Raw genomic sequence first — 23,322 nt, 5'->3', positions numbered from 1 at the left:
AGCTGGGCTTGAGGTGGTCAGTCATCTGAGTTTTTATTTCCATGTTTGAGAGCTCAAAATACTTTAAGTGCATACTGAAAATGTTCCTAGTTTGCCTATTTTTATGCCACACTCACATTTTTGTATCTCTCTCAAAGGTCATTATGATTTGCTTTTGCAACATACCACAGATGTCAAACTGCCCAGTTTCACGTATACACAATAAAATAAATGAACTGTAGTAAAAAAAAAAATGTCATTATGACAACCCTGGTCTTCCTTGTGGTCATCACACGGCATTTTATCAACGCACAGTGGCCTCTCCTTCTTTTCTTACCACTTAAAAGGAAGTTTTGAGACGGCTGAGGCAGCCCTGGTCTTACTGGCGAAATGCACAAAGTCAAAGGTCTCATACGGTATTATTTTGTACTCTTAAGCAACAATTTAAACTTCCAGCAATTTTGTGCACAACAACAAGAAGAAAAATGTGTTCATAAGGCAGAAATAAAATTAAGTTTATAAGTACTTTTTCATCCTTCCTTTAGTTTATTATTCCTATTTTTAAATGTACCTCATTAGCAAAAATACTTGGAAAACACTGTAGCAAAGGATAAATTCGTTGAAATTATTACAAAAGGTTTTGACACAGCGGCATGAATAACACAGCAGTTTGAGGAGTTTCTCCTTATTAATTTTGAGTCTACTTCACCTCTAAGAACAAAAGAATAATTGAAAAATACTCCATCTGAATTCCTCCTACTCAAGAGAGGATAAGGGAAGAGCTTCCTCTGCCCTCCTAACGTGCTTTCTTCTTTGTCCTTAAGCTCAGAGCAGAGGGAAAGAACAAAGGAGTAAGCGGGACACATTCTGGGATGTGAAGAATGAAGTTCTTTACACATGTTGGTAAGACAGTTTAATTCACAATCGGGTAAAGAAGAATAAAACATCTCTTTGATTCTACTGTCACTTTCCCACGTACCACATTTTTTCTAAAGAAAAAAAATTAAATGCAGAAAAGCATGAAAAGAAATTTCACCGTAGTCTCTCCCCTCTTAGAAATCCTTAAGAAACAGAATCCTAGCTGGAGGCGCTTTTATTAGCTCTATTTCCTAGATAGATCTTGAAATTCCTGCCATCTTAACTGAAACTAGAAATATCAGATTATTCTGTTCAGCCAGGTAAATCGTCTTCAGGTCTAAGGCCACTTAAATGGAAGGAAATAACTAATTTTGTCTTTTTGACTAACTTTCTGGGAGTTGCAGTTCCCTTAAACCTTTCATTATAACCACGGGTAAGGGGAAGGAGACATCCTGCAAACAATCACATTCTTTTCTCAATAAACCAAAAAGTCTAAGGCTATCATCACAATAAATGCTGGATGCAAAATGCCATTGCATCATTTAGCTCATTTCTCTCTGACTTTACAGCTATCCACAGGAAAAAGGAGGTCTGGTTTCTTACAAGTATTGCAGAGGTAAAGAAAGCAGAGAGGTCAGGCAAAATTGCCTTCATTTTGCTTATCCTGGAAATTACGAGAACTCAGCAATTTGATGTTGGCTTCGCCATCTGTACAACCCATCTGTACAATGAGGGAAAGAGGTGGGCTCGGTGATCTCTAAATCGCTTCCTGTTTCGACACTGCGCATTTGTGAGGTATTAAAGCCAAGTCGCTTTGTTCCCCTCCTTGTATCACTGGCAACGGCCAACTCTAGTTTTGAAGCAATCATGAAGGTAGGGGGTGAACTGGCAATTCTGTAGTGGTATACGATGGCTCAAATGGAAAGTTTACGCTACCCCATTGCTGCAGCCAGCGATTCAGAATCCCACTCGCAGACTGCATTCGAGACCCAACTCTCTGATACTGTAATGAAGTAGGCTCAGAAGCCGAGGGCGGATGAAGAGCAACAGGGTGAGTTACTGTCCAGACTGCCCCCTGGCCCCTCACACTGACCAGGTCCCACTGTGTATGAGTGACTGCTTGAAGGAAGTCAGGGGAGCCAGAAGTTCAGCTAACACAGGACGTAAGGTTATATTCGTCGCCTTCTCCTTTCATTGTAAATTCATTCCCAAAGTAATATTCAGAAAAGGAACATAATTGTACTTGCCCATATACAGAACTAGAACACCCAACAAAACTAAGTGCCCAAGGGGAAAACGTCAGGGATTGCTTCTCATATATCAAACACAATGCTTCAGTGAGTAGTAGCTTGGACATAAAAATTTGAAGGCAATGCTCCATTGGGGAACAATTTTACTTTCTTATTATTGAGCCTTTGAATCATGCCATTTTCTCTGCCAACAATACCCTCACTCTCCCCCCATTTCTGGAAATACCACAACTCTTAAAAACAAACAAACAAACAAAACACCTTCCCAACTCCGCAGGGTAACCTGATCACCTAACAATCAACTGCTTCATCCACTGCCCTCCCATAGCTCTTTGCTGGAGCCTCGGACTCAGCACACATTTTATTATCTCTGCGGTCTCTTTCACTGCCATGATCATTCTTTTTTCAAATGAATAAGCTCACTAAGGATGGGGCTCTGTCTCAGTAAGCACCAGGTACCCTCACAGCACCCAGGGCAGCGCCTTGCATACTGGTGGCTGTAGTCCTTGGTTATTTGCAAGGTGTTTACAACTTACTGCAATCTTTGGCATGAAGCGATCCTTTCATTTGTAGTTTGGTTTCAGACTTTTGGTGCAAGGGAGAGTGCATCTGGTACACTTGAAGGATGTTAAAATAGGTATGAAATTGTCTAAGTCAATCCCTATTGTTGCATGTGATTAACATAATATTATGAAACTTTCTAAAGTGACAACTTTGAGAGTTTTTTTTTTTTCTACTTGGAGAGCTCTTTAGGTTGCAAAATAGCAGTCCTTAATGTAATATGGAGCCATACCCAAAGGAGAGTAGGTAGTAGCCATACCCACAAGGATGCATATCAGTAATCTATGCAAATATGATTCTGGAAGCACATCCGCAATTACTATTAACGAGAGCCATATGAATGTGTGTCCTGGAGAGTAGCACGATTTCATACTCCAAGGCAAAGATTAAAGGTCTCGAAGAGTGGCAGTCGGTGTATCATTCTGCTGCATATTTCTTTTAATTTACCTGGGCTAAACACATATAGAAATACACAATTCCATCAGGGATCAGGTTTAACCTTAAGCATTAATGTTAAAATAAAGGGATTATTACCTACTAGACAGGATGTTACATAAATATGGCCTGGGATTGATAACAAGCTCTTACTATAAAATATTCATTTGGAAAGGGGGATGAGGCCATACAGTGAAAGAAGAAAAAGATTCTGCTAATACAGAAATGATAAAACAGGTATCCTAATTTATTCAGGCCATTATTTAATCAAACCCTCACACAGGGCACTTAAACATGATGGACGCTGAGAGCCTCATTTTACGCTATCCATCCTGGAGGTGAAATAAAAGGATGCCATTCAAGTACTTTCAGAAATACACATCTTTGGATAGACTCTAAGGCAGAGACACCTTATAGCAAATATCGAGCTATTGCAGATAATGTTACTGTGAATCTTTAGCACACTTATTAAAATGCATCAGATTAAAACAAAATTGATTTGCTTGCTGCCTATCTTCCTTCTAGATGGGGAACTCCAATTAAAATCAATAGGTTTGAAGCTTGTAAGCACAGTACTAAATTATTAACACCACGAGTTCTTTTAGAAAATTAACACTGATTGAAAAAGTGGAATTTTACATAGACTTACCTTTTCATTCTTAATGAGAAAGTGGCTGCAGTATATAATTTCCCTCCAACATTTTTCTCTTTAATCAAATCTATACTTTGAATGGATTTAATCAAATTGTATTTGCAAGGAGTTACCCAATGGACTCTTAGGACTAAGGAAAATTACCTCTTAGGTCTTACTGGTTTTAACATTCTATGATCCCAAGAAAATGACACTGATGGCATGATGGGTGTCAACAGCAAAGAATTTTAAGCCTGGCAAATACAAAGACTAGAGAAGAGATTCTAGAATACTCTAAAAGAATGGTCTGTAATATTTTCAACAATCCACTCTATAGTTCCTCAAAGTGAAAAATATCATCAGAGCATCTGTTTATGTGTGTGTGTATGGGTGCAGGGCTAAAAGAATAATGCTTTGTTATTTTTACGTCCTATCTACGTCCTTGAAGAATCTGAAGCAGTGCACTCATAAACAGTACATTCAGGAATCAAGTAAAGTGGGGTGTCTTTGTGGGTCATAGTTGTACCTGAAAACTTAAGGCAAGAAGAGCTACTACAAATGAACATAAAAGTTAGCTCTGAGCTCAGCACTGTGGTGCACCCAACATATATGAGAAATTAGCTTATGGGAAGAAATCTGTTACACTAACAAAACAGGGGCTGGATTTCAACATCCTCACTGAGGATTTTATTACCATTACTCCTTTCCCCTTGCATAGGGAATACCAGTTCATTTGCAAAAAGAAAAAAAAAAGGCCCTGATTATCACAGTATTTCCATTTCTCCAAAGAATTCCAGATTGGAGACCTCTTCTGCTTTTTGTTGTAAATTAGTTTCCTCTTGAAGTTTACCAACTTTTCCCAAACTGAAATCTCTCAACCCATCTCCATCCTTCCCTACACTCCACCGTTAAAAGCCTGCGTGAATATCCTAATCCCTATCCCTAAAGGTACAGATTCACCAGTTTGAACCCCCACTGACTGGTGCTGACACTGCTGATACCTGTTCATGTTACCAAAGCAAAACATTTGACAAATTCAATATTCAAAGAGAGGGGGGAAATGCCACCGACATAATGAGATACCACGAACTTGAGTTGAATCTTTTAATTTGTAACGAATATCATTATAAACATAAGGCTATTTACGTGTTCTTGACACAGCTGTGTCTGGGATATTTTATTAGTTAAAATCTATAGCCTTTGTTCATTCACCAATCAACAACACTGCGATTCTCCAAGAAAGAGAATCAACATCCAGTACCAAATTTCAACACATGTACAAAATCTGAATGTTTTTCCTCCCCAAAAATATGCTATATGGTCTCTTTAGGAATGTTAAAGTGTCATTTTATTTTAGAACTGGGAGGAACCCTTATAAAATATTTAGGTTTTTGATTTTATAACGAGTGATTTCCAGCTGGGGGCAGGGTGGGGAGGGACAATAAACAAACATATAACCTCAAGATGGAGACAAATGACAAAGTTCCTTAATTAGTTCTTGAATTGCCCCAGCCAAAATAAGCTTGATGAGCAATTCAAGGTAATTAAAATGCTTTGAACAGTGTGCTACCCAAAAAGATCTGTGATCTACAACTTGAGCTGACTTGTACCCTATCATTTTACAGCCCTAACCAGAGAGAAAGTACCACTCACCAAACAACTCCTCACTGCCCACCCCGAAAGGACCCATAAAACATTCTGAAAAACACAACCTTAGAAATCCCTTTGTCCTTTCTTGCCTTGGCGAATTTCTTTCCCTTCCTTTCCCTTCTTCCCACTCAGTCTTAAAGCCAGCTCAGCTACCCAGTGATGCCTTCCCTGACCATCCCAGCAGGTTGGCTTGACACATCATTCCTAGGAATTTCTGGACAGGCTAGGACGGAGTCACTGAAAGCTGTCAGCAGACAAGTGGAAAAATCAAGTCTGTGTCAGGTAGCTCCCTCATGTCTGCACCTAGCCCCGAGCCTACTTTGTGACAAAGGCTAGAGCGCCATGATAAAAGAAGAGATGATTGGGGCACCTGGGGGGCTCAGTGGGTTAAGGCCGCTGCCTTCGGCTCAGGTCATGGTCCTAGTGTCTTGGGATCGAGCCCCACGTCAGGCTCTCTGCTCAACAGGGAGCTTGCTTCCTCCTCTCTCTCTGCCTGCCTCTCTGCCTACTTGTGATCTGTCTGTCAAATAAATAAATAAATAAAAATCTTTTTAAAAAATTAAAAAAAAAAAAAAAAGAAGAGATGATGTCTGACACTTTCCGGGGGGTGGGAGGGAGCCCTCATAGATCTTCATGATTAACTGAATATGGAGATAAAAGAAATCAGCAGCAAATTACAAATAATGCCTGCTAGTCTTTTTCTCCCTTGATAATTCTGTGATTTACCAATATATGTTTTATGGCCAATAGCACCTCCCCCACTAAATGAAGTAGTTAAGCGGCATTTGGTAGAGCCTGATTATTTCATATGCTATGATCTAATAATTTTAATGCATTTTTGATTAAGTACTATTCTCCTTACTGCTGACAAACCTGAGACGTTAATTGTAGGGTGAAGGCACTCATTCAGTACAAGGAGGAAACAAATGTGATTATGTCTGACACTCAGCGCTCTATTCACTTTCTTCTCTAACAGATACCACCCTTTAATTTTAAAATAGTGATGAAAGCAATCAGTACCTTCTACGATGTTCCTATATGAAATTCTCCCACTTTTATTTTCTTGCTTTAGAAACTAAGAAAAATATTAAAATCTGTCTGTATATGTACACACATACATATAATTTGTATTAACATTACCAATACAACTTTCTACATAATTCAACCACGAAAATTTCTGCCTAGAAAACAAACAAAAATGTCTATCTATTTAGCATCACAGTAATGGGACCAATACATAAGTCAGTTACTTTCATAAAGAGCAACTTTCCTATTATCTTACTTATCCCTAATAATAACAACCTCCGAGCAAATGCTATAAAACGTTTCCTTTATTTAGATCCGCAATTTCAGTGTGATCCCATAACCTACGACAGCGGTCAGTGAACTATTCTGTAAAGGGCCAAACAGTAAATGTCTCAAGCTTTGTGGGCCAGGTACATTTTGTGGCCCCTGTCGCATATGCCTCTTCTCGTTTAATAACTCTTTAAAAACGTGAAAAAATATTTTTTAGCTTGGAGGCTACACACAAACAGGCTGCAGGCAGGGCTTGGCCCTTGGCTACAGTTCTCCGACAGCTGCTTTAAGGAATCCACTGGATGTATGTAATACATAAACTCTGCTCTAATAACATCTAGAATGGTATTAGCTTGAGAAAACATTAACTTAAATCCTTTTCTCGGCTTTGTGGTTCAGATGACAACCCTGGTTGAGAAAGGCTGCATTAGATTAACAAAGGTCCAAAAACACTACTGGAAGAAGATGATTGTTATTATTTTCAAAAGACACAGGCATTCAAAAATATTTAACACGGGGAAGTTAAAATCCAAAAGTTTCTAGAAACTTTTGTCCAAAGCATAAACCAAACACTACAGCCTCACTATAATTACACACAGAAGCAAAGTAATTATACATTAATTGCTTCAGTAGAAAATTAATTACATCTAATTCAAAATGTGTTTGGAACAGGTACCTGATCCCTTCCATATATACACAGTCATACATGCTTTAGGTTTGTAAACAATAACCTAGTCCAGCCTTCCGAGCAGAATCCCCCACATTCACAGTTTCAGATCTCGCTTTACATTCGAGGACAGGCATGTAGGCATGGTTTCATAGTATAAAGGAACAGAATAAACTACATTCCTCATTTTAGTAGCTAGGAGGAAATGATTTAGTGTCTTACCAGGAAAAAAAAATCATTAAATTCTCAAGCTCTGGAACCACTTGCCCATATTAAATAAAAATATTCTTTCATAATATACAGATCATCTTTCCAGTTAGAGGAGTTTTTAAAAAATCCTCTAAAACTGTGCTTCGTATTTCAATCAGGATTGTACTTACACCACTGCTGTGTGACACACTGCGCTCAAAAAAGACACACAAGAGAAATGAAAACACTCCTAGTTATACGGATGGGACTCTCCCAGAGAACCTTGGCATGTGGGTGAACCAGGGAACCTGGGGTGGGGGAGGTTGTAATCCCTGAGCAGACAACAATCTTCATTGGGTTTTTAGGTATGAGAACGTTTATACCTTTTAAACTCCTGAGAAGTTAAAAGCCAACAACAGAAACACATGGTATTCAGTACCGGTAAGTGTTCTTAGAAAAAAAGCAACTGGACTACATGCTGCTTAGAACTCTTCTCTTAGCCAAAATGTAAATCAAGTAGTGCTAAAAAGTCATTAAGCAAACTTATTTTAAAGTAAATCTGAGATGCCACTCAGCCTCGCCATGCTCCAAAGAACTGTTTTAATCATTCCCTGAAGGAGACTTTTAAGGCCAGCACCTACTGGAAAAGTAACAGTAATATTAAACCCAGTCATTTAGCCTTGTTCCCCGCCCCACCCAAATAACAGTCCAAATGAGCCAAATATAACCCAGTGATAATCTAGTGCTTTTCCTTGTTAATGAAAGGTATTCATTTTGCCTACAGAAGGAAAAAAGTAAAAGGCCACGCAAAACGACTCCAAGTGTCTAGAAACAATTTATTGGCCCAGTACACATGCCACCAAAATTGCACATCTTGAACAGAAAAGCAGCTGAACTCCCCATCCCTACGATGTCAGCTCTTCCCCCCCAGATCTTTCACAAGCTTTTTCCCGACCCAAATGACTCTTTACACACGGTCCCTTGCCACAGCAAATCAATTATATAAATGTAACTTTTATCACAGAAGTCATAAGCAACAAGAAAGAAATGAATGACTATTACCTCCCCAATTTCCTTTTCTGTTAGCTTTTTCTCCTCTCTGCAGAAAGTAGAGAAATTTCCCATTCTCAAAAACAGAGAGAGAGTTTGCAATCTTTAAAGCGAGAGGCTACTTTTTTCCCTTCCTTGGAAATACTGTCTTTCTCTTCTTCCAGAGTCCACACCTTTCCCCTCACCTATATTTTCTGTCTGCTCTTGAGGCAGCAGGAAGCCTCTGGTATTATGAAATTCTACCTTTCTCAAGCAGGGTTTGCACTGCAGCCTCCAAAACGATGCCTGAAACAGCAGATAGAGCCATAGCAACAGCGGTTAATAGTTTTTTTTTTTTTTTCCCTCCACTTGCCATTACCAGAAATCACAGTCCAAAAGGACGACCATGGAGTGTCACTTATGCTAAATCCTCGAAACTGATTCGTTATTTAACTAGTTAAATCCCACGTTTTCATTTTATGTGCCCTTTGGAAAGCTGTGACAGAGGAAAAAAGATCTTTCAGTGACAGCCACATTTTTCATGAACAGATAAATAGTTTTGTTTTTTGTTTTTTGTTTTTTTTTTTAAAAAGCAGCTCTCTGGGTACAAGATTTTATGGGTCCCTGAAACAGAATCCGATGTCCCATCTCCCCCGTTCCCTATCATCTCAGAATCTATAGTGTAAGGTACTTATAGCAATTTTAGCTTCAAAATAAGAGCTTACACACAATGATCACAAGTTTCTGTTAACCAGAAGTCATTTGCATACTACCCACATGCCTCTGATTTTACTCACAGGTAAACCAACTGGTATTTATTTATCCTAAGCAATTGCTTTGATGCAATGACGCCCTGTAAAACTATTCTATGGGAGAAATTAAGCAGAGAACTGAGAATCTTGATAAATATAATCCTTTGTAATGTTCAACTCAACCCCAATTCACTAAAACAGCTTAACACTGGTATTGGATTTCATTAAAAGTCACTTCCCATGATCTGTATCCTATATGGAACAGACTGCTGTGAGCTCAATTTCTTCAGGAATAATAATAGTTTAAGCAGTAAAGGCAGAAAGAAGAACTAGCCATGATAAAAATGTACTATGTGTTGCATCCTGATAACCCTGTTATATATTCAAAGGCACACATATACATACGTATTTACCTTAGAGTAAATATTTTGAAAGACGGTAAAGAATTCTATGTATTTTCTATCTAATAAAAATATTTAGCAAATCCATGGATATCATAATGTTACTGAGCACATAATTTTTACATGTCTTTTACTGAATTCCCCTTAACCACAGAACTTTTTTAATTCTTTAAAGAAATTGTTCTAAGTAATCTCTATACCCAACATGGGGCTCGAACTCACAACCCCTCAGATCAAGAGTCGCACATTCTACCAACTGAGCCAGCCAGGTGCCCCATACACAGACCCTCTTAAATGATATTGCCAAATAATAATTTCCTGCTTTTTGACCTTAGTGACCACCCTAACATTTATTCATTTTTTATTTCAACAATGCACTTTTCTACTTTTTTACGTTTTAAAATTTATTGCCTATTTTTTTTTCTTTTTTTAAAATTAACATATAATGTATTATTAGCCCCAGGGGTACAGATCTGTGAATCATCAGACTTACACACTTCACAGCACTCACCATAGCACATACCCTCTAAAAAGATTTTATTTATTTATATGGAAGAGCGGGGCGGACAAGGGGCAGAGGGAGAGGGACAAGCAGATTCCCTGCTGAGTGGGGAGTCTGAGGCAGGGCTCCATCCCAGGGCCCCGAGATTGTGACCTGAGTCGGAAGTCAGATGCTTAACCAACTGAGCCACCCGGGTACCCCACTTTTCTACCTCCTAAAAACAGTTATGTCTAAAATTTATATCGCTGATTAAAAATTCTATGGCAGGGGCGCCTGGGTGGCTCAGTGGGTTGAGCCTCTGCCTTCAGCTCAGGTGATGATCTCAGGGTCCTGGGATCGAGGCCCGCATCGGACTCTGCTCAGCGGGGAGCCTGCTTCCCCCTCTCTCTCTGCCTGCCTCTCTGCCTACTTGTAATCTCTGTCAAATAAATAAAATCTTTAAAAAAAAAATTCCATGGCAAACACTGAGCCTCATCTTCTTGAGAGCTGAAGTGTTATCAAACACAAAATATACTTTGTGCACAATACAAACTGTGAGTGCATATATACAATCCCTATCAATTTTCTTCAACAAAAGGTTAATCTACTACCCAGAACAATGAAAAAAATGGGTCACAAGAGTAACTAAGTATCCTGGAAAAGAGACGGTTAGCACATAAGAGGTAAGAAGTATAAGGTAAAAATTTCAGAATTTTTACACCCAAAGAAACTGAATTCCCTCAAGGGGGAGCAAGTTACCTAGGGACCCAAGGAATTTATCTTCATGATAATCATTGCTTTAAATGTGTTCAGAGGTATACTTCTGTACATGCTTTTGAACATGGTCATTGGGGGCAAATCTTTGATTCTGAAGGATAATTTTGTTTTTGTTGGTTTTGTGTTCATTTCAGAAATTGAAAAGTGATTTAGATCCAAGACCCGGGAATGAGGTGCACAATCAAGTTTGCTCACATTGTTTGGTGTTGGCAAACTCATTAAGCAGGCCCTATTTGCTTCTCTTATTTTCATTCCTAATCCTTTGTTTAAACTAAGCTCTGAGCTTCTCTACATGGTACCTGTTGGCAAATGGGAATATATTAATCTGACAGGTACAGAGAACAATTTAGAGAGCAATAGCTGGAACCAGAAAGGCCATTCAGGAATTGGTATTTCCTTAACGATTCAGAAGTAACTTCCTCTCCCCACCCCAGGAATTTACATATGTCAGCACAAGTTGGCTTTGGACTGTCATGACCACGAATGGGCATTTTTTGACATAATAGCAGCCCAGAGTTATTACATCCAGCAGGGTATTTTTGGGGAGGGGAGGGGGCAATACCAGGGTGGAAAAAAAAGGGGGATTCTGAACAATAAAAATTGATATGATGCATCAATATTCTTTTTTTAAAGATTTTATTTATTCATTTGAGAGAGAGATCACAAGTAGGCAGAGAGGCAGGCAGAGAAAGAGAGGAGGAAGCAGGCTCCCCGCTGAGCAGAGAGCCCGAGGAGGGGGGGCGGGATCCCAGAACCCTGGGACCATGACCTGAGCTGAAGGCAGAGGCTTTTAACCCACTGAGCCACCCAGGCGGCCCTGCATCAATATTCTTAAGAATATAAATCTTTGGGGGGGAAATATTGCCATTTGCTAGCATTTGGGAAACTGGCATTTTATTTCACTTCAGACAAGTTGCATTTTCACAACTGCAAGCATAAACAGGTTTCATGTTCTTGGGACGCCTGGGTGGCTCAGTTGGTTGAGCGGCTGCCTTCGGCTCAGGTCATGATCCCAGGGTCCTGGGATCGAGTCCCACATCGGGCTCCTTGCTCAGCAGGGAGCCCGCTTCTCCCTCTGCCTCTGCCTGTCTCTCTGTCTGCCTGTGCTCACTCTCTCTGACAAATAAATAAATAAAAAATCTTAAAAAAAAATAAAAAAAATAAATAAATAGGTTTCATGTTCTTGATAAATGTATGTGCATTTGAAGATAAGAGTACTGACTGAGTTTTCAAATCTACCTGGATCAAGGAAAACAGAAGTGATGGGTGACACTGAGATTTTGCCAAGTTGTAGCACTTCCAACACAAAGTTGCTTTCAGCTCCTCCCATCATGTTTCTCTCCTTTCCATACCAAATTACTCATCAAGGTCTGTTCGTCTTGAGTGGTGCTCAGAGTGGTCGCCAGATCAACGGAGCAACTAGGAATGCATTAGAAACGCAAACACACAGGCCCCAGTGCAGACCTACGGAATCAGAAATTCTGGCCATGGGGCCTGGCAGTCTAGCAAACCCTCCAGGTGGTTCTGATGCATGCTCAAGTGGGACCATCACTGCCCTAAATCAAACCCTTGCTAACGAAAGCCTGGGCTATTTCAACATCTGCTGATTATATCCAGCCTTCCCCCTCTCCAAACCATCCTGTTGGGTTGGAAGCTTAACACAACTTTCCAAAAACAAAGAACAAACGAAATAACCACTGCTTTCATCACTTCACTTTCTTGCTGAAAAAGTCCTTGTTGTAGACTGAGTTTAAAAACAAAACAAAACTGTCTCAGTCTGGCATTCAAGGCCTATCACAATTTGGCCCTAAGAGTTCATGCCAGTGGCACCTACCTCAAATCTGTGATGGGGGGAACCTGGTGCATTACCCCTTTGTACCTCTTCCCTTGCATTATCTCCTGTTCTCCTTTAATGGCATCCCATAAATGACCGTTCCCTTCCTTAGTCTGCTCTACCTTGGAATGCTCCTAAATCAGTTTCTATCCCATTTGTGATTCATCGCCACTGTTCCACATTGCCAGCTTTCTAAATGTGTAGGTGGCTAGTCTCTCCAGGTACAGCAAAAACTTCTCCAGGCCTGGGACTCTTTTTTATACTTTCTGTACCTCAAAGATAGGCTTCAAGTACCATGTCCTATGCAAAGTAGGCCTTCCAAACTTTGTTGCTGATAATTTTTGAACTTAAATCACACCCAGTTGTTTCATGACAACTAAGGGCGGAAAAACATTAAACCTGGATCACCAGTGTCCAACCTGGGAAAGTCTACTATGTTACCATTAACACATAGGAAAGCTCAGAGTTAAAAAGTTCGAACAAAGGATTTAAACTAAAACTACAGAAACAAACAGGACCCTAATTAATGAGCTTGCTAACTGTTCTTCCCATGGGGTCAGTAGCACTTTAAAAGCATATATTTGAAAAATGCTTCTTTCCCTGAGGCCGCCAGACACACTGACTGTAGTCTCCTTAACCACAAGAGGTCAAAGTTCTATTTTCTGTCACCATACTTAGTAGCATGTGTGCATGCTTTGCTGATTGGTTTCTTTTGTGTTTCTGCTCAGAGTGAAGGCAGGCAGCAGGAAATTGAGACCAGGGAGTCCAGAAACTTTCCCAGGTCTAGTGGGCAGTGACAGCGAGGAGGCAGAGGCTCTGGGAAGAAATAATGACTTTATGGTTTCTACTGGCTTGGCTTCCCCAAATTTTCTTGCCTTTATAACAACAACTTATGCCCCACCTGAGGATCTGTGTTGTCCATCCCTCCCCGTCACCCACTGCTGTGTTATTTATATGACACCGCATCAAGCAGTGAAGTCCTAGCTTAATATAACATACTGTAAAGTGATATGTTGCAAAGCCAAAGGTTTAATGGAAAGCTGGGGGGGAGGGGGATAAAACGGGCACTAACAGAGCAACTCAAAAATGCGTTTTCAAAGAAAAAATCTGGATGCGTCTAGATGTCCTTGAAGTATTTCCTCCACCTGCCAAAAATTCACTCCTAGGATTGTGTTACCAGGCACTACTGAAACCTGGTAGAGTAATTCACTAGCAGGCTTTGAAATTCCCCAACATATCTAGTGTGGTATGGATTTCAAATCCAGTAAAACTTCATTAAGTTGGTACTGGTGAGCTGCTTCTATAATTCAAAGCAACTGTTACTCTTCAGCTAGACACCCTATTGTTCTGTAACGAACAAACTGAAAATTCCAATGGTGGCTGATTTGAACACTACTTTTCTCTGTCCTTTGCATTTAAAATTGATAGGGTTTTACACCGATTTCTTTTCCCTACTTATTTTTTAAACAGGTGAGAGGAGGAGAGGGCAGAAAAACACCACAAGAACACACAATCTGTCACCAGGATCACAAAGAAAGACTGAAAAGTTTTTCTGTAAACATTTTTCATGAGAGAAAGACAAAAATATAATGTCTTCCATTTCCTCAGCAGCACATTTCGAAGTGACTTGACCAAAGAGTAGGAAAGTAGCCACTTAAAAAAAAAAGTATTTCTGGGCGCCTGGGTGGCTCAGATGGTTGAGCATCTGCCTTCAGCTCAGGTCATGAGCTCCAGGTCCAGGGATCGAGTCCTGTGCACTGAGCTCCCAGCTCAGACAGGAGTCTGCTTCTCCTCCTCCCTCCACCTCTCCCCGTGCTTGTGTTCTTTCCATTTCTCTCCCTCTCAAATGAATAAATAAAATCTTTAAAGATAGAGAGTATTTTCAACTCTTTCACCTAAAGCTGTCTGCAATTTTGCTTACGTTAGTTTCTCAGGAAGTATGAGCCACAATTCTGTTCTCATTTTGCTAGAAGAGCCGAAGCTATGCCATACCAATGACTAATCTGATATTTCAGGACACGGATCATTTTAATCCATGATGGTATGTATGATAAATGAAGGAAAAGAAAGGCCAGCAGGAGGGTATAGTCAGGGAAATGCTGGAACAAGTCCAGAACAGGCTGAGGGGGGTGTGTAGCTCCATCCCCAGTTAGGTAAATGCTGGTGACAGGTGGTGCGGAGACAGAGGCAGGAACATAGGAGAAGGACGGGATCAGGCTGCACTGGGTTTCCTGGCTTCTCTGAATGGGCATGTCAAGTAAACCGCCTGAATTACATGGGATCTGGGGGAGTGACATCAAAGAAGATGATGGGTAGAGCTGGCTAGCAATGTGTTTTGTTTTAAAATCCAAATGTAAAGGCATTTTCCAACTGGATAGCTCTTCCTAGCTCACAGGACTATTGAGAGGAATTAGTCAATATATATTTTTTTAAAGATTTTATTTATTTATTTGAGAGAGAGACAGAGTACAAGGAGAAGCAGAGGGAGAGGGAGCAGCAGACACCCCAATGAGCAGGGAGCCCGACACGGGGCTCTATCCCAGGACCCCAAGATCATGTTCTGGAGCTGAAGGCAGACACTTAACTGACTGAGCCACCCAGGAGCCCCAGATTAGTCAATATATTTTTTTAAATGTTTGATTTCACAAGAATTAATTCAAAGATGACCATGTAACACTGTAGTCTAAAATGGCAGATGACAAAATGAGAAACATACGTAAGATGAAGTCCAAATTTTAGTAGTGCCTATTTTATTGATTTTTGTTCTCTTAAAAGCAAAATTACCTCATGGCTTTCTTCCAGAGACATTTCTTTACATGTACCTGTGGTGAAAATTGTTTGGGTCTTAATGACAAGAAATGAAATGCAGTTTGCTGCTGTTAATTTTGTTCTCCTAATTCCATTTTCTAGCAACAAATAAAATGAATAAAACCATCACTCATTCAGAAGACACAGTTCAGTCAAAAACAACCATCAAGCTATCTGAAGTTCTACTACTGGATTTCCTTTTTTTATTTTTTAGACATTATTCCCTGTAAAATGTGAACATCCATGGGAGAGGTCATTCACTGAGCCATTAATCAAAAATACCTTAATATGAAATTTATCAGATTCTTTCTAATGTGACAGAGAAGCAAAACAATTTCTTTTATTTATTTGTTTGCCTTTTGAGGACGGTGGGGTGGGGAGAGGAACAGAGAGAAAAGACAAATGGTTAATTTCTCATAAAGACACAAATTTGTCTGCAATCAGCCTGAGTTACAAGAAAAGCAACGAGTCTCCTTTTTCGCTCAAAGGCCCTGGAAAGAGAAATGAGAATTTCCTTGTGTGGACAGCTGATTAGTTAGAAGTATAGGTTGTCAGACATGTTACATATAATGTCTTAAAATCATTTTAGTAAATATAAAAAGTCTACATCCTGTACACATAAATCAGCCTCCATGATCTGTAAGAATTCAAGCATTACACAATATACTCAAAGACACAGAATGGAAAAAAAGTTAGAAAAGTCTAGTCTATATGGGACTCATTAGCAAACACTTTTACATACAATTCATGCCTAGTGGCATAAATAAAAGTAAAATATAAATATAGTAAAGTATAATATAAATAAAGTATGAAAAAGTAAAATTCAAGAAATTTACAACCCCGTTTGGAAGACAAGTATGTTAGAGAAAATCTAAGGCAGTGTATGAATTAAGGACTGGACTGCCTACTACTGACAAGAGATATAATGGGTGCCTGGAAATACCAGAGATTTCTGTAGCCTGGACCACTCAGGCAAAGTTCACGGAAATAGTAAGTTTGCAGACCTTGAGAATCAGGTAGGATCTGGTCAGCCAGTAATTGCTAAAAGCTAAGTGGCATGGGGGAACAAAAGGGATTTCTTGCCGGGGAAATAGTGATAATGCAAAGTTTGCATCTGTAGACCAGAGCCAGATAACAGAAAAGTCTGGAAAGCTGAGCAGAAGACTTTGGGTATGGTACTGGTAGTGTGGGGAAGAGAAGAGGAAGACAGGATTTCAACAGAAAAATGTGAGTTATCAAGTAGGAGAGAGATAAGATAATGAGAGTGTTTTCATGTGATTAGTCTAGCATTGTTTTGCAGGATGAACAGCCCATATACATCATAACACCTTTTATAAAGGAGCTCGAAATATACCCCACAGATGATGGTTAATTCATCCTAATAACAGCTCATTGAAGCAAAGGAAATGCAGCTTTTATTATTCCCCATTGCGGAGATGATTTGCTCAAGGTCACTGAATAAACAAAAGGCAGAATAAAAAACACAGTATCATAATGTCCATAGGTTCCTAAGTACCAGTTAAATTATGTTCTCTTATTTTCTATGACTCAAGCAAGGGACGTACATGATGGACCTCTGTCCTCAAGTGCCATTTCCAGACCCTCATTAGTGTTCAAGACACGTATCTTACCATCCCCATTCCTGTTAGGCTCCCTCTAGCCCCTGGCCCTCTAACTCCACACCTTTCATCCACCTCCAGCTCTCCCAGCTAATAGTTGTTTCTGATTATTCTGTTCCAGTTGGTCTTAGCCATTATCATTAGCATATTCAACTTTTCTGTATCAACCACTCATCAATAAGGACAATGGTATGGCTTTATCAATCCAAGCCAATGCTTTCAAAACTCTTTCCACCTCAAACTGCAAAGCTCAACTTACACCTTCAGGTGTGAGGGAGGTAAGAACTACACATACTAGACTGTGGCACCAAGCTGAATTCCTCTCCAATTTTCTTCAAGATCAGAGTTAGTTAAAGGATTGCCCCCAGTTAACCCCTTCTTGGTGCTGACACATTTTCTCATCCTCCCATGCATCTTGAAGTCACCCCTCCTTTTCTTACAAGCTAGTCCCCCACTTATGCTTCCTGTCTTGTTGAGGGCCCACAACGGCCACATACTCTCTCTGGCATTAGCAACTTCTCCCTTCTTGGGGGCTCCTCTTCAGTTTCAAGTAAAGAGACTGGCATATAGTAAATGCTCAGTAAATGCCTGACGAATGACTAAAGCTCCAGATCTGTATCTTCAAATATTTTTTGGACATTTACAAAAAAGATTTATTTATCTATTGGGGGGAGGGGCAGAGGGAGAGGGAGGGGGGAGAGAACGTTTCAAGCAGACTCCCCGCTGAGTGTGGAGCCAGATGCGGGGTTCAGTCCCAGAACCCCAAGATCATGACCTGAACAGAAATCAAGAGTCGACTGCTTAACCAATTGAGCCACCCAGGTGCCCCGGGACATTTTTTTTTAAAAAACAGCCTTATTAAGGTATATTGTTGTACAAAAAAACTGTACATATTTAATGCATACAATTTGATGAGTTTGGACATAACATATACACCTGAGAAACCATCACCACAATCAAGGTAATAGACTACTGTTCCACATTTTCACTTCATCATCTCATTGTTACCTCAAACTTCCCAACTGTAGAACAGAAATCATTAACTTCCTACCAGACCTGGCTCTTCCTCTTGATTTTCCGATTTCTTTCATATATGTACTGTAACTCCCAGTTTCCCATATTCAACACCACAACACCTTTGATGCCTCCTTCTGTAATTAGCTAATTATTAAGTCTAGTAATCAAAGTACTTCACAGTACTGGGCATATGGAAAGCAATCACTCAATGCAAGGTCCACTGCCTCTGTACAGATTATGATCATCCCACTGAAACAGCCTCAGCAGATCCAACTGCCTCAAGACTCTCAAACCTCCATGTCATCAGTTCACCCCATCTTGGGATTTCTCTTTCTACATATAACTGTTCACTGAGCCTCCTTTACTTAGAGAAGTTTCACAGCCAGTCCAAAGGCCAGAGTCCTTCCTTAGCATTCAAGAACCACCATGATCTAGACCCAATCATGTTTTCCAATCTCAACTCTTATTATTCTAGAGGAATTCATCATAATCCAAATGATTTTATCTTGCTCTCAAAGATTGTGTGTGCATGCACACTTGTGAGGGGTGTGGTTTCCCTGTCTACATGCCTTTGCTCAGGGTACGTCCCTGCCTGGAAACACCCTCCCCAATATGGACCCCAATAATCCTTAGCGGTTAGTTTACCTTCTGTAAACCTTCAACTCCTCCAGTCAGTAAGTTCTATTCTAGAATAATTTTTATTATTTTATATTTCATGTACTAGATTTAACTCCTCAACATCGTAAGACCTTCAAGGGCTAGAGATCATGTAGTATAATTCTGTGTCCTTCCCAGAACCCAATAATGAGGTTCAGCAATGCAAGACAGTGTTTTCCATCTCTTAGATAAAAGTCTTTAATAAAGTGTTCATTAATTCTTAAACTTCATTTCCATTTCACATCTCAATTAATAACCACTTAAAAACTGTCCCACCTAGGGGTGTCTGAGTGGCTCAGGCAGTTAAGAATCTGACTGTTGATCTCAAGGTCATTGACTTCAAGCCCTACACTGGGCCCTACACTGGGCTCCACGCTGGGTGTGGAGAGGACTTAAAAACAAAGCAAAAAACCCCAAAACCAAAAACCAAAACCATACCACCTTTATCATACTTAAGGATAGATGAAGGCTACTTTAAAAATTCTTTAATAGAAACTTTAAAAAGCTTTCACAAGAGACCTAACATAAAGCATAACATAATACCACTGAGTACTCCAAGTCAACATTTAACTTTATTCTCCCACCTACAGTTTATGGAATATTTAACAACCAATTTAGAATACTTGCCTAATAAATACTAATGCAGGTTCTAAGGGAAAATATCTTAAACTTAAGTGTAACTTATAACTGAGAACTTCAAAGAAAAATATGTTTTAAATCATTAAAGAGTAAATATTTGAGTGGAAAGAAACAGGTTTATTGGTTTATTATTTTTTTTAAAAGTTGTGCTTTAAATATTTTTCAAGAGTTTAGCTCCTGGTATGGAAAATTCCTTTAGGTATACACTAACAAAGTAAGCACAAATTAAGTACAAAACAAATTCATACCCTCAACATTTGGTGTAATAGGGCAAAAATGTTCATTCCCACAATATTAAGAAACATCAACAATATGAGTTTGAATAACTAATTCATAAGGAAGAGTTTGAACTGGACCAAATCCTGGATTTTCTTTCGTCACTCCAAGTTTCTTTTCTATTTTAAACTAGTGGCAACAGAAATTTCTTTGTTCGAAAGTCAGGAATGCTGGAAGTCTTAAGTGATAGAACAGGTAGCTCGGCTTCTACTTCACGTCTCTCCTCAGGGGGAGAAAAACACTGCGGATAAAGTAATTTTGTTTTTATTTCTGGAAAAATCATTTTTTCCATCAATCTTCATAATTCTCTAAAATAAACTGTTAAAAAGTTATAGGCCGGTCAACCACTTCACCCTGACTTGTGGAAATACTATACATTAATTTCAAGAACACATGGCTTACTCAAGTTTTCTTACTACTCTAAGGGTTTAAAAGTTGCTCCTAAGTCTTGAACAAAAGTCCAGGAGAATTTTTCAAGCTCATGATATATTTCTGTTTCTCATCCGCAGTATTTGGGAACAAAAGAACAGTCAAAGTAGTCTAGGCTCAAGAGTCACACTGAATGCCATCAAATTTATTTTTAGGGTACTGTCCAATTTTAACAGTGGAAAACTTTTGTGTTGCTCAAATGCTTAAGAACTACATCTACAAATAAAGTAGAAATAAGCAGCTAAGAATTTACCATTTCATTACAATGGAGAAAGTGACAAGTATCCCTCTCTTCTTTGCTAATATGGAGATGATTGCCCTCCCCAAATAATGTGGGACAAAGTAACCACAACCTTGAGAAGGCGTACAGTGAACGGCAGAACTTGTAAATTAAAAGATGTAATTAACATTCTAAACTACCTTAATTAAGATTGTAAAATTCAAGAGATAGGGAACTCCGATAATTAAACAAAGCAGGGAGCATTAAGAAATACTGAACAGCACGCAGGTCCTAAACCATATAAATCAAATAAACACAAATCAAGTAAGGACCAGAAACCATTTTCTCCTTAGCACACAGAGTTCCCGAGAATCGCAAACTTGATGAACGCGAGGCACTCTCTGCGCTGACGCAGGCGCACACAATGGAGACAAGCATGGAGACCCCCAGAGACAAACTTTCCATCTGTACCGTTCTACTCTCCACGTAAAGGAAAGCAGAGCAGGGTGAGAAGTTTTTCGCACTTCTTCCACATCAGACGGGCAAAATTGGGAGTCAGTATTGCGAACGACTAATCTCTGGCTACAACCAAAGGCAGACTGAATGAATGGGGTGTGGGGCAGGGTGGATGGGGGAATGAGCGAGGCAGGGAGGGGGGTGGTCTCAGAAAAAAGTTTGAAGCATTCTGTAAAGCCTGAATGGATTAACCTTTTAAAAAGCCCCAATATTTCTCATTTCCCTTTTTCTTCCTCCCCCGCCCCCCCCCTCTTTTTATTAAATACACACCGACTTCCTGGGACTCAACACAGACATGCTCTATACTCAGCTAAAAGGCCTGGTGCTTAGTACACACGGGAGTCCTAGGATTGATGTATGTCCCACACAAATGGTCTTTTTGTGATAAAGTATTTTTAAAATTACTTTTTTGTGACCATGCATAAAATATGACCTATTGCTAAAAAAAAAAAAAGGATGAATTCTATGCATCAATTAGTAAATTGAGTCCCCAATCCACAGCACTTGATATTTAACTAGAAACATAAGGTGTCTATTTACTACTCTAAACGTGTTTTCTGAACTTGAAAAAGTCTGCTTTCACATTTTTAGAAGATAATGAGGGACTGAGGCTTTAGAGTTTCTAGTCTCTGATCTGTTCACAAGTGGGTTGTTTAGACTATCTAGCAAAGGAAAAAAAAGTGAATGCTTAAAAGTTAGTAGATCTGAATAACATTTAGTAGATAGCTTGAAATGAACCAATTTAAAAACCTAACCGCGTAAAAAGTGTAGGGACACATCGCTTATTTCTTCTTGAATAAAAATAAAAATATAACGGGGGGAGGGGTCTGGCTAAATCTGGAGTAAGGAGATGGGTCCCAATCATTAGTCCCTTGTCCAGGACAAAAAGCTTCCTTTAACCACATGCAACAGTCTCTTGTGGGAAAGGCCGGGGGTGGGGGTGGGGGGCTGGGGAGTCATCACCTTGGCCACTCTGACACAGGACCCTGCATTTCTCACGCCACACTATGGGCTGGGCCAGGTGGGGGGAGCGAGACAGAACTTCGTCCTTAAGAAGCAACAGCAAAAGGGGAAAAGAAGCCACCTCGCTCTTCGCTTTACGAACACAGGAAGAGCCCAATTCAACGCCGCCGCCACCGACACCCCCTTGTCTTGCTCCGCCCCAACTTGTGTGTGTGCGGGGGGGGGGCACGACTTGCGTTTTACCCCACAAATTCCGAAACACCTCCATCTCTCCCAGGTTAAGACCTCCCACCTCCACTCCCCAGCCGGACCAAGCTCTGCAGGCGCAGGTGTCTGGATCTGGCCTATTTTTATGCTCCCCCGCCCGCTCCCCCGTCCCCTCCCCCCGCACCTCGCCGCGCGCCGGGTCCCTCCCCGCCCTCCCCGCGCAGTGCACCAGCTAGCCTAAACGCCGGGAAACGCTTCGAGCCCTACTCCAGGGTCACCTGGCGCCTGCGCTCGGCCCTGCCTTCAGGAGAGTCCTCCGGCGGCCAGGGACCGCGCACGGGGCTCCGGGGCAGTCACGTGGTCGGCAGAGGCGGCCTGGGCTTCCTCACCTGCATCCCGGGAACTTGGACAGCCACCGGTGAGTGGGCCATGAAGGCGACGGCTGCTCCGCACTGCTCCTGCGGCGGCGGCGCCTGGGGCTCGGACTGGCTCCTCCTCCGGGGGTAGCTCGGCGGCCCTCCCAGGCTTTTCGACCGGGGCCTGGAAGGACACACAGAACTGGGGTGACGGGACTGGTGGCGCGTAGCCCCGGGCTGGGGGGGGTGGGCTGTTGGCGGCGCGGCTGCCCGGGACTCAGTCTACCTTTCTGGCGCCCGCCCGCCGCTGTTGCCGCCGCCTCCGCTGCCGCTCCTCCTCCCAAACCCGGGGCGCAGAGTGTGGCGGTGGCCGGGACCTGGGCTCGAGTGATGCCGCCCGACAGTGCCTCGCCGCTTTAGGAAGAGGAGGTGGAGGAGCCCCAGCAAGCCGCCCGCCCGCCGGGCCGGGAGGCGGTTGGGGGCGGTTCCGCCGTTGGCCCTGCCCCCGCCCTGCAGCCGGGCGGTGTCAGGAGCGCCGGGGCTCCTCGCGGTGCAGGGCTGTGGCTGGGCTCGCCGGCGGAGGGGCGGGCTCCCCCCGCGCACGCGGAGAGGAGAAGCCGGGGGCTGGGGGACCCGGCTCCCGGCTCGGCCTGGGAAGGGAATGGAGGAGTCTGGGTGACCCTGGGGGTAGGAGGGCGTCCCAGACGCGGCCACGTTGCAGGCAAGCGTTCGAAGCTGGGGCACACGCAGCTTCAGAGACGACTTGAGTTGAAAGTTGGGGAGTGTTGGAAGTCCCTCTAGGTTCCCCGATCTAGTCGAGGGTGG

General features: G+C 41.4%; 1 protein-coding gene across 1 annotated transcript in view; it reads right to left on the bottom strand.

Moving 5' to 3' along the window:
- Positions 1-22,952, bottom strand: part of STK26 (serine/threonine kinase 26) — a 52,516-nt gene extending 29,564 nt beyond the window's left edge. Inside the window, exons 1-2 of the mRNA XM_080794738.1 lie at positions 22,784-22,952; positions 22,531-22,681 (exon numbers count right to left, since the gene is read on the bottom strand). Coding sequence (XP_080650864.1) covers positions 22,531-22,572 — 42 coding nt within the window. The 5' untranslated portion in view covers positions 22,573-22,681; positions 22,784-22,952. The remainder of the gene's footprint in view (positions 1-22,530; positions 22,682-22,783) is intronic.
- Positions 22,953-23,322: the final 370 nt, after the last annotated feature.

Source organism: Martes martes, assembly GCF_963455335.1.
Source record: "Martes martes genome assembly, chromosome: X".
Classification (NCBI taxonomy): Eukaryota; Metazoa; Chordata; class Mammalia; order Carnivora; family Mustelidae; genus Martes; species Martes martes.
This window is presented reverse-complemented; position numbering and strand designations above follow the sequence as displayed.